Below are 12818 nucleotides of genomic sequence, written 5' to 3'. Positions count from 1 at the left end.
TTCAAACGGACATGAATTTACTGAGTGGCTCATAGGTGGATGGATGTGTACTGCTGCTGCTGCTAAGTCGCTTCAGTCATGTCCGACTCTGTGTGACCCCACAGGCTCCCCCGTCCCTGGGATTCTCCAGGCAAGACACTGGAGTGGGTTGCCATTTCCTTCTCCAATGCATGAAAGTGAAAAGTGAAAGTGAAGTCACTCAGTCGTGTCCAACTCATCACGACCCCATGGACTGCAGCCTACCAGGCTCCTCCATCCGTGGGATTTTCCAGGCAAGAGTACTGGAGTGGGGTGCCAATGCCTTCTCCAATGGATGTGTACAGGGGATATTTAAAAACTAAGGTCTCAGCTGCTCTTCCCAGCTAAAAAGAATTTATCTTCTCATTGAAAAAAATTTTCTCAGGCCTTCGGGGACCTATAATCTAGTTTTACTTCCCTACTAATTTATTTATTATGTGACTGTATTTGTTTGTTCATTCAGTACTTATGAAAAGGTTTTGTTGTTGTTGTTCCAGAAACCATGCTGGTGATACACCTTATTTTTCTCTTCATCCTACCAAACCTAGAAGGCTTGCAGATTCTAGCTAACAACACAATCATATTAGGAACTTGAGTTTGCTCTCCAACCCTTCACCGTACTTACTTTTCATTTAACTTGAAACTGTTATGGAAACTGTTTATTACTTAGCAGTATGTTTTCACTTTTGTTTTCTTATTTCTGTTATTTGTTAGTTATTATTTTTAATCTTGGTCCTAGCTATCATATGTGCTAAAAGGTAGAATTTTTTAAATTAACTTATTTAATTGGAGACTAATTGCTTTACAATATTGTGGTGGGTTTTGTCATACATTGACATGCATCAGCCACGGGTGTACATGTAAAAGGTAGAATTTTTGAGAAGTGTGTAACATTAATAAGAACTAAGAATTTTCTCCTTTCCTCAGGAATTTCTATTTTATATGTAGAATTCTTTCACAGACAAGTCATGCTTCAGACACTTTGAAACTGTTTTTGAAACTGAGTGGTTGATTTTTTTTTTTCTTTTCTTACTTTTAGAGACTTTCTGAAACAAAAGGCTGCAGTATTTCATCTATATGACTCCAATGAACCAAAAAGGGCTACAATCCTGCATCCTTAAATACTTTGAAGGCCGGAGGCATCAAAGACATCATTTGTACTCTATGGACCAAAGTTCTTTCTGCAGAGATTTAGTATTTTGTTAAAATTTAAGATTAGAAATAAATACTAAATATATTCTTTATACTTTAGAGTATAATATTAGCATGATAGATATTTTATCAAGCTCTACAATTCAGTATTTAGATGTATAACCAGATGTGCTTACTCTTCTACATAAAATTTTTAAAAATTGAGTCATTTTTTGACACATTGGGATAAATGTCAGAAAGGATAAAAAAATTATTTTTATAAGAATAATATTTGTTTATGCTCTCAATGAAAATATCATGGAGTTTTTCTGAACTCAAAGTAAACTCAGAATTATCACAAAAATTTTAAACTTAGTAAATCCTTATGTTATTGATGAAGCCATCGGTAATGAGAAAAATACTGAGATGGTACATAATTATATAGAGCATAATTATATATGACAATCATAACTTCTCATACCTAATCATCTGAATTACAAAATCAAGGATTTCTGCGCTCACAAAGAAAGTCATCAAAAAACACACGCAAAGGTAAACACTAAATTATACTCCTCAATGTAGACTTAGAAATTGCTGTTTTCAAAATACTAAATGCTAACAATATAATACTTCCTTTGACAAGTAATGTATCAGTTAATAAGCTTAATCATTACTGATTTTTTTAACCCTTCTACTTAGTACTGTTATACAAACTAGCAGAATAACTTAACACCCAGTTTTAACTCAGGCTGTGTGCAATAACAAAAAAAAACATATTGGGCTGAAGATCAGGTGATGTAGGTTTATTCTTGGCTCCACACCTAAGTAGCTGTTAACCTTACTAATTAAGCTAGTTTTCTCATTTTTAGAAGAGTGGGTCTGAACTGAATTGCCCCTAAGGCCCTTCTATCTCTGATCTGATTACTATTGTCATGATGACAGCATCTGACCAGAGCTTCCCAGGACCATTCTTTGACTTTATATATATCAGGGAAAATATCTGATATGTTCCAGTTTCTTCTCTTCCCTCCTACAAGGTGTTGCAAACCATCCAATGAGAAAAGTTGCATCGTATCCTATAATAAAGCGAAGTCACTCAGTCGAATCTGACAGCACTGTGCAAAGATGCCTACACAACACAAAAATTACCAGTTGACATGGCTCTCCCTATAACAGGTGGAAATTCAAGGTCTTAGAATTCAAACATATTCTTCCCTCATAGAACAGGCCAAAATAATTTCTTTCAGGGAGTTTAATGGAAACAAGTTGGGAGAAGAGGGACAGAAGCCTCTTTGCAGGTAAAATGAACAACAGTGTAGAAAACATGAGTCACGTAATATGTAATAGAAAAATCTTTTTCTAAAAATCTCGCTCACATGATTTTTTGCTTTAAGAGCCTATTTCTTGTCTTTTAATAATTTTAATTTGAAAGCTGGAGCAAATTATCTTCCATGCTTTAAACAGTGGGTCAACAATGGACAACTTGAGCCAGTGCAGACTGACTTCAATGACAATACTTTCCTGTGTGTTATTCATCCCTACCCAGATGAAGTTGAATTTTTATTCTTTTAGTAACCTGTAGTTAAAATGAAAGAAATACTGAAAACACATTGGTTCGTTTCTCATTTCCTCGAATCAAAGAGTCACAGAATTCACCTTTAGTTTTTACTAATTTAATTTTGATCCAAAGAGATGTAGTTGGGTACAATTCATCTTTTATGATAAAATCTCATGATTTAAAAAGAAATATTTTCATTCTGTTTCTTAAATTTTTTTTCTTCTTAACAAGGAAGTACATTGAAATTAAATAAGTATTTTTTAATACCCACTCACCATATCTCTACAGAAAAGCCCTTATCTACAAATATGACAAGTTAGTTCATTGTGGATGTTGCTCATTATTTATGGCAAGTATTTAGGGAGGGTCCAAAGACTGTGCTCAGTAAGTCAAGTGTCAACCAAACTAATCCAGTCATGAGAAAATGCAGAACATGAAGTTATAGAGAAAAACCTTGGCACCTCACACAGGTGTTGAACCTATGGTCAGGGAAGTACTGATGGTTTCAGCACCTTGAGTTTGTTACCTGTTACTCTTCAGCAAGGCAATACAACAAATGGATTCTGATAAACTGAAAATCAGTGTTAACATGCACCATCTCACTTCTTTTACATATTCCCAAATAGAAGGGATACAGTATTCGTAGAGTGCCTACCATGTGCAAGGATGTGCTGACTTTTAAATAGTATAGAATCAATAAATATTTGCTATCTGGATTTTAAAAACAGAAGTAAAGAATCTAGTTTATCTCTTACCGTCTTCTTTAATCAGAATATCAAAATTAAAACTATAAAATCTACAGTAAAGTGTTTAAATTTTCATTTCAGTTGTTTTCCATTTTCCTAGTGTATTAATGGAATTTTCTATAGAGGCTGAAAAGATATAAATGGACAGTACAGATAGAGCCATTATTAGTTGTTCTAAAACTGCTTGACCTTTTCTGGAAATCTGATAATTTACAATAGTAACTGCTCTTTATTTATATCAATTAATACCTTTTTTTCAAATGAATCAAGATTATTAAAGACTCATGAAGATTTTAACAATTTTAGAACCCATGGGTAGGTTTATTCAAATGATTCCACTGTCTTCATTAAGAATTAAGTAACAAAGAAAATATGCAACAGGAAAGAAATAAACCAGAATGCTAATATTGATTACCTCTGAGTTACTAGATTAAGAGGGATTTTTACCTTCTTTTTAACCTTTTCTGTATTTTCAAAATTTTCTATAATAAACATGTATTACTTGAATGATCAAAAAGGTTATCTTTAAAAGATAACGAAGACCAGCACCACATTAAATGGGAAAAAAGCAGAACAAAACAAAAGGCAGCTAGGGATCTTCTCTTCTCTAGAATGTACTTGTTTACTTTATGCCTTCAAATAAGTTTTTTAGGCATGGGTGAGTGAAGGAATGGAGAAGAGAGAGAACAAATTAATAATTCCTTATGAAAAAGAACAAAGTCTAACCCACTTCAGCTGTGCTCATCTGTTCAGGCATACTTACACATCACTTGAGAAAACAGCATTTAGATCTTTAAGAGAATCACAGACATGGAGAGAAAATTTGGAAAGAATGAATCTCTCCTTGTCAGAAGCTAAATATTCTCTAAATCGAAGTTCTGAAGGTGGATCCGAGAATTTTTCATACTAATTTTAAAGCAATAAAAGACTAAATGTAAAAGTGGAATTCGTTCCTTTTTTATAATGGTTCCTTTTTATAACTAGAAGGAGAACAGAAATAGATTGTGAGGGTGTGCTTGTGATTCTTATAGAATGTTAACATCATGGCATAATAAGCAAATGCATGAAGTGTTTTAACACCCACTCCTACTGAACATTACACATGCATGCAAATCAGCCTGAATCTCTTCAGGAACTGAGGACTATGGAACTTAATATACTTTCGAAATCATAGCTTCCCGTATGGACAGTACTGAAGCTTGAGTTTAAAGGCGCTTTCATCCAAAATTAAGCAGATCAAAATGACACTATTTCTATATGTATTTTTCCTACCTGCAGGAAAAAAGTATGATAGTTATTTATGAAATACTGTTAGCAGTACCATGAGAAGGAAGAACCTGATGTATAATACAATGCCCACTGGTGTACAGTATCCTTTCCAATGATTTTTTGGTTTCTCAGGTACAATATTATAGTAAGTCTACTGTAATTGATGACTTCACCAGCTCTTTGAAAATCATAAAAGGGGTTGGGAATGGGGAGAATAAGGAGAAAGTGACTACCACATTTAGATGACACAGGCTACATTATAACACGGTAGCAGAAGGCCTGAGATCGGGCATTTGCGATCTCAGGTTACCTGAGATCCTGGCCCAGCCCTGCCTCTGGTTACCTTAGTAACCATAGGATGTCACTTGACCTCAGGGACTGAGAGTTCCCATCTGCAAAATGAGGGTGGTTCTAGATGACCACTGAGTCTCCTTCCAATTCTAAAATTCTCATTTTTCTCCTTTTAATGTTGATTAAAACAAAGGTCCAGATCTTTCAAGTTTGCTTTGCCATGTTAAAGTTCTGTGAAGAATTCCAGTTTCTTCCTAATCAAAGTGTGCTTAAACAGAACACAGGAGACTACAACTTCCCTCCGGAAGAACTCAAGTATTGAGGAATGACCAGAGTCTCATGTAAGTGAAAAAGAGTTCATCTATTTAAAAAACTGATTTAGCTTCAACCAACTATAAAATGATTAACATTTGTGATTATGGAAGAATGAGATTTACAGGAAAGAAAGGAAATTGGTGTATTTACCTCTTCCTAATTCCAGTTCTAGACTAAGGGGTAACTTAAGCAATTTTTTCAATGTCATATCCAAGAACCCTTAATTTTGCGGGAACATGAATCAGACATTTTAATGACAAAAAGAGATATTCTTATGTGTCTCCAGAAAACCTATGAACTTGTTATATTGGCACCTGGAAGGATACTAATGAATTCAGTATGCAAGGAATTGAAACTGAAATCACACAAACCCTTGGGTCCTTCGTCTTTGGGGGGGTGCAGGTTCCTAACTGGATCCCGGATACTGCAGTCTGTCCCTGCCCAGGTGAAATCGCAGATGCAGGTGGCTTCATTACTACACACCTGTGAGAACAAAGAACAGAGATGGGGCATTTTCACCATACTTGGTAGAATGATGGTGGTAAATGTAAAAGACACATGGGACAGGGTAGAAGCTTTAAAACCATTTGAAATTTTTAAGTCTCCCCTGGTTTTGTTTTTTGGGTTTTGTTTTTGTTTTTTATTTTTGGTTGTGCTGGGTCTCCGCTGCTGCACAGGCTTCTTCTCTAACTGCAGTGAGCAGGAGCAAGTCTCTAGTTGCCCTGCATGGGCTTCTCATCGCAGTGTCTTCTCTTGTCGCAGAGCGTGAGCTTCAGAGTTGCGGCACGTGGGCTCAGTAGCTGAAGGTTGGAGGCTCTAGAGCACAGGCCCAGTAGTTGTGGTGCACGGGCTTAGCTGTTCTGTGGCATGTGGGATCTTCCCAGACCAGGAGGATTCTTAGCACTGATCCATCAGCGAAGCCCCTCCCCTGGTTCTGAATACTAGACAATGTATAGATCCCATACTTGGGTGATATTTTTTCAGTTAATCTTAGAAAAATCAAAGATTAAAAGGAAGAAATTTTCAAATTAAATGTTAATTACTGGTGTTGATATTATTTAAGTACACACATCTGACAAGGTAGCTTTTTCAGAAGTAGTTGCTTCTAGAAACATACCTTAGAAACAATATGCTTAATTCAAGAAATTAATACATGTTGGATTTAAAAGGCATTGCCAGAGATGAAGTACCAGGAGACATAAATCACCAACGCACTGCATTACCTCATCGTGCCCAACACAGCAGTCATTTGGTGGTGCCCTCCCAGCCAAACAAGCTCCCCACCACCACCACCTTCCCTGTCTGCCTGCACTGTCGCTCCTCGCTCAGTCAGCCTGGCTGAAGACCCTCCTAGAGTGATCTCTGCCCCTCTCTCTGCCCCTGGAATGGACCTGTAATTTAGATGGAATAAATAACCATCCACAAACTGGAGACAGTAGTTTAAATCCCTATCTGCCTGTGACATACATTCAGAGATAGATTGTTTAGAGATGATAAAATTGAATTTAAGCTTATGGATATAAGAAGCTCTTTAATCTGAAATGATATAATGTGATGATAATTAACACACTGAATTTAAGCTTTTATTCAACAAGATGAAGAAGTCGGGGTGGGTAATGGAGAATCATGAACCTTTTTATGCATTAAGTTTTATATATAATGTTTTCAGAGCAATAACTGAGTAGCTGAGTGGTCTGCCCAGTGCATTTACTTCTGTTATTGTTTTTAGTAGCTAAGTCATATCCAACTCTCCTGCAACCCCATGGACTGTAGCCCACCAGGCTTCTCTGTCCATCAGATTTCCCAGGCAGGAATACTCAGTGGGTTGCCGTTTCCTTCTCCAGGAGAACTTCCTGGCCCAGGGATCAAACCTGCATCTCCTGCATTGGAAGGCGGATTCTTTACCACTGAGCCACCAGGGAAGCTTTTAATTTACTATAGCAATTATTGAATATTTACTACATTGATTATGTGCTAGGTACTTATACTCAGTGTTTTGTGCATAACATCTCATTTAATCACTAGCACCCTGATGATTGAGAGAGGCTGAGTGACTTGCCCAAAGTAACTGGGATAAAAAGAAGCAGAGTCAGGATTCAAACTCGGGATCCTTTCTAGCCACAAAATCCACGCTCTTGATCATTAGTCTCTACTACCTGCTCGTGAGTCTAAGTCATTGGGCATAAGCTCCTTATGCCTTTCTACCTTGTGTGTGACATATCACTCATTTAGTTATCTATATTTTGGATTATTTTTACCTTTGCTGCAGCATCTTCCTTTGATATGATCGCTCTGAGTTTCTTCATGTCTTTTACCATTTTTGAATTCTGTATAAATTTTGAACTATCTTTCTTCTACTAAATCCAATTTAAATAATCACTAAAATGTGTTTTTAGGTAATAAACTTAGGTTTGCCAGGAAGTACCTGCCCCAACACTTTGTGCCCAGAATTTAAAGATACATGCAGGTGTGTGTAGAGAGCACATCTTCTCTTTTGCTGGCAATGGTCCAAGCATAACTGTCCAACTTTAAACATGTGAATTATAGCAGTGATCCAACCTCTAGTCTAGTGTGATCTTCAACACATAGATACTCAGTATGCACGTTGAGTAGTTGAGGAGCTGAAAGGGAATTACTGAAAAGTGTAAATTATTATGAATGGTGCAAAGCAGTCACATAGGGTCTATAGTTTCTTTAGGAATCACATCATTTTTCTACTAACTCCTTGGATTCCAAAAGACTGTGGTGAATAAAAATACACAAAGTGATAAAAAAAAACCAACAAAACTAAAACCATATCAACACATTTAGGTGTTAGTCTTAGAAGATAAGGATATAAGGAAAAAATCATAGTCAATGCCTAGAGTCACAGAAGGAGAATGGCTGGACCAGAAGTCCAACCACTGTGAACTTAGAGGATGTTAGACAAGGAAGATTTGAGCTGGACACTGATGTCTACTTACCCCATGGCCTGAACACACTTTACCCTTGGAATCGAGGGGGCAGCTGCTCATATTTAGGGCCTGAATCTGTAGACACTTCCGTTCTAAACACATCATAGATGGGCCACATGGTGTTCCATCTTCGACATAGCCCACATCTGTATCATCATCTAAAACCACATGAGCACCACTAAAAAGAAAAAGATAGTCATACAGTCATTAGCACCACACTTGGAAATATACCACCAACATGAGTGAGGTTTGCTATTCAGGAAACTGAAGAGGCTGTCAGTGGACGTGGATTTCTCCTAGCATTTCTCTACGTTTCCTTGCACCCTTTCTCCACCTCCCCTTAGTAAGAGCGCATGATAAAAGAAACTGCCTTTCAGTAGCATTATTGCTCTGCACTTCATCAGAACAAAAATATGTCGTTTGCACGAAGTGTGTTCTAAACCTTTCCTTGTTTGCAAGCCAACGTTAAGACTAAAGGAGACGTGTGCATAAGAACAACAGAAGCAATCCTATCATTAACACTCCAAGACACTCTGATACAAAAAGGCAGGTGTTGGGCATAGAAAGCAACTGAAAACATCTGGAAAATTATTACTTTAGAGGGCTGGATTATTCATGGTTGAAAAAAACAAGCTGATTCCTCTCTATTGATACATACTTCTAAAATCTCAAAGCTAAGGACAACTGGAATTTGAATAATAATCAATGTTATAATTACTAACTAGATACCTTGCTTAATATTTTTAAAATATTAAAATAAAATATTTTAGTATCTAAAAAATTTTTAAATATACTAGTTTAGACTATAACAATATAATTTAACAAGGCTGTTGCATCTAAAGGTGTGTGAAAACTTACACACTCAAAGGAAGCTTCTGTGCATCAAAGTAACTGCATTTGAATACTACAAATTTATCCAGGAAGGATCTTCTTGTCTAAGACCCTATTCAAATTGTCTTTAGAGCCATTTAAAAGACAGGAAATCAGCAACCATTTGACCAACATAGCAATATCCAATGTGGCTATCCAGTTGATTTACCAAATTTTGTTCAAAATTATTTAGGGATGATTCTAAATCTTACATTCACCTATGTAAGATGAAGTTTTGCTATTTGGGGGATACTAAAGATAAACATTACATATCCTGAGGGCAATTTGTAGGGGGAATCCCAAAAGTGTTTTGGGCAATGGACATTATCATTTGAGTGAGAGCATAGCATCTTAGAATTACAACTCCTTTAATGGGGACAATATTATTTAAAATATAATATGACTCCCAGTGTTAAAAAAAATAAGTCTTGTATCTTCTGTGCCTTGTACTCACAGATAATTGGATATAAAATGATTGACTAGAGCTATAAATATTTTAGTATATACTTTCTATGGGCTTCCCTGGTGGCTCAGATGGTAAAGAATCCACATGCAATGTGAGAGACCTGGGTTTGATCCCTCAGTTGGGAAGATTCCCTGGAGAAGGGAATTGTTACCCACTCCACTATTCTTGCCTGGAGAATTCCATGGACAGAGGAGCCTGGTGGGCTACAGTCCATGGGGTCGCAAAGAGGTGGACACGACTGAGCAACTTTCAGTTTCACTTCACTATACTTTCTATATGTGATTAGGTTTCAATTAATCTTCTAAACCAAGCACATAGAGTATAGCTTAAATTCTTCTTTGTCACAAAAAATAAAACATACAATGTTCAAACAGTGACATATTTTAATGATCAAAACTTTAATCATATTCAAAATGAATATCATAAACTTCTACTTTTAAAATTATAATTACAAAGAATGTCTCCCTACTAATAACTGGCATAATCTTTAAGCAAATACAATGTCCAAATTGATATATAACTTTGTTTTTTAAATGCCTTTCAATACACAAAGTGATAATAAAATCTAAGTTGTTATTTCTCTCATGAAAAATAGAAATATTTCCCTTGACTTTTTTCTAATTTGTAATTCTCATGATTCATTAGGCTTGCCAACATTTACTGTGTTACCTGCAGTCAATCACCCGGCCTTGGTGGTAGAAGGAAGTTGGGATGATCTCACCCTGAAGTTGACCGATACGTGGCGCTCGAGTAAGGTTGGTGCAGAGTAAAAATCCACAGAACACATCACTGAACATATTAAACAAAAAAGAACAAGACAGGAGGAATCAAACTGAAAAAATCAAAATTATTTGGTCCACAAATATTTAAAAATGGGAAATATTCCCTTTCCTTCTAAATGAAAACATTTGTTTAGATACTGTTGGTTGGTAAACTGCACCCCCCCACCCCACTGCCCCGCTTCCTAAAAGGATCAAAGCTTGTGTAAGGTAGTAAAGTAACCAGCTCTGAGAGATGGCTCATGACTGGTGTCAGAACCTATCATGACACCCTCATTCTCTACACCCAGTTACTGAGCCATGCCTCCTTCCCATGCTCCTAGAGCTAAGAGTGGCCCTTGGAATGTTGAGATGTGAAGAAAAGCCCAATAGGGAGTTGCTGGGGAGAATTTTATGCTCTGGACAGGCTTTTAGAGCCTGACACGGAGAAGGTCTTTTGTTGCTACCCCTGCTTCCTGCTTTTGAATGAGGAACTTTGGCATTCAGCTTGCAATCGTGAATTCACATGTAAAGATACAAAGTGAACATGCTAAGTAATACAGAGAAGAGAGACAGAAATCATCTGGGTCCTTGGTGACATTGTTAAATGACTCACTCACCATGAGGACACCTACCTCCACAGTATTTGTTAAGTAAACAATGAACTCCTTAAAAAATGTGCAAAGAATTGAAGTGGCATATCACACACATACAATCCATCTCCAGTAAATGCATGAAAATGTACTATTCCATTCATAAATGCAAATTAAAGCCACAATAATAAAGCAATTCACACTCAGCAGAATACATAAAACATCTGATGACACCAAGTGTTAGTGAGAATACAGTACAGTGCAACAAAATGCTCTTATACAAATTATCAATGGTAGCATTTACTAGCAGAGAAGGCAACGGCACCCCACTCCAGTACTCCTGCCTGGAAAATCCCATGGATAGAGGAGCCTGGTAGGCTGCGGTCCATGGGGTCACAAAGAGTTAGACATGACTGAGTAACTTCACTTTCACTTTTCACTTTCATGCATTGGAGAAGGAAATGGCAACCCACTCCAGTGTTCTTGCCTGGAGAATCCCAGGGACAGGGCAGCCTGGTGGGCTGCCGTCTATGATGTCGCACAGAGTTGGACACGACTGAAGTGACTTAGCAGCAGCAGCATTTACTAGCACAACCATTTTAGAAAATAGTGTCACACCATCTAGTGACACTGAGAATATATATCCCCTATGACTTGGCAATTTTTCTTCCAGGAATGGACTTAGAAAAATATGTACAAATGAGAACTAAGTTACATGTACCAGAATGTTCACAGTAGCATGATTCCTAATAGCCAAGACATGGAAACAATCTAAATGTCTGTCAACACAAAATGGAGAAGGTATATACCTATAAATATGAATGAAAATGAAATAAAAGAATAATAAATATGAATCTACTGCTACACACACCATGGAAAACTCTCAAAATAATGAACTTAAGAAGCAAAATACAAAATAATACATGAAATATGATTCCTTTTATATAAAGCTACCAAAATTTTAGGCAAAGTAAACTGTTTAGGGCTGAAAACTTGAGCAGTATATGTCTAAAGAAAACTAAGAAAGCAACTGCCATAAAATTGAGGACAACAGTACCTTCAGGAGAGAGACAGGGGTTGTGAGAGTGAAGAATACATCCTGGGATTCACTGTTTCTTGATTCATAGAGGGGTTACATGAAAGTTCACTTTGCATTTATTTGGCAAAATGTATATTTGTGTGTGTATATATACATATATATGTGTATGTGTGTGTGTGTGTGTGTGTATATATTTCCATGTTCAAGGTAAGGAGAGGCGGCAGCGAGGAGATACCCCTCGTCCAAGGTAAGAGAAACCCAAGTAAGACGGTAGCTGTTGCAAGAGGGCATCAGAGGGCAGACACACTGAAACCATAATCACAGAAAACTAGTCAATCTAATCACACTAGGACCACAGCCTTGTCTAACTCAATGAAACTAAGCCATGCCCTGTGGGGCCACCCAAGACGGGCAGGCATGGTAGAGAGGTCTGACAGAATGTGGTCCACTGGAGAAGGGAATGGCAAACCACTTCAGTATTCTTGCCTTGAGAACCACATGAACAGTATGAAAAGGCAAAATGATAGGATACTGAAAGAGAAACCCCAGGTCAGTAGGTGCCCAATATGCTACTGGAGATCAGTGGAGAAATAACTCCAGAAAGAATGAAGGGATGGAGCCAAAGCAAAAACAATACCCAGTTGTGGATGTGACTGGTGATAGAAGCAAGGTCCGATGCTGTAAAGAGCAATATTGCATAGGAACCTGGAATGTCAGGTCCATGAATCAAGGCAAATTGAAAGTGGTCAAACAGGAGATGGCAAGAGTGAACATCGACATTCTAGGAATCAGTGAACTAAAATGGACTGG

The 12818-nt window shown here is 37.2% G+C and overlaps 1 protein-coding gene across 1 annotated transcript in view; it reads right to left on the bottom strand.

The window, feature by feature from the left end:
* ADAM23 (ADAM metallopeptidase domain 23) overlaps positions 1 to 12818 on the bottom strand; it is a 199153-nt gene that overhangs the window by 17870 nt on the left and 168465 nt on the right. Inside the window, exons 23-25 of the mRNA XM_010861278.1 lie at positions 10288 to 10407; positions 8292 to 8460; positions 5700 to 5811 (exon numbers count right to left, since the gene is read on the bottom strand). Of these exons, the coding sequence (XP_010859580.1) occupies positions 5700 to 5811; positions 8292 to 8460; positions 10288 to 10407 (401 nt within the window). The remainder of the gene's footprint in view (positions 1 to 5699; positions 5812 to 8291; positions 8461 to 10287; positions 10408 to 12818) is intronic.

Source organism: Bison bison, unplaced genomic scaffold (assembly GCF_000754665.1).
Source record: "Bison bison bison isolate TAMUID 2011002044 unplaced genomic scaffold, Bison_UMD1.0 scf7180017864471, whole genome shotgun sequence".
NCBI lineage: Eukaryota > Metazoa > Chordata > Mammalia > Artiodactyla > Bovidae > Bison > Bison bison.
Note: the sequence above shows the minus strand (reverse complement) of the source record. Positions and strands in the feature narration are given on the sequence as shown.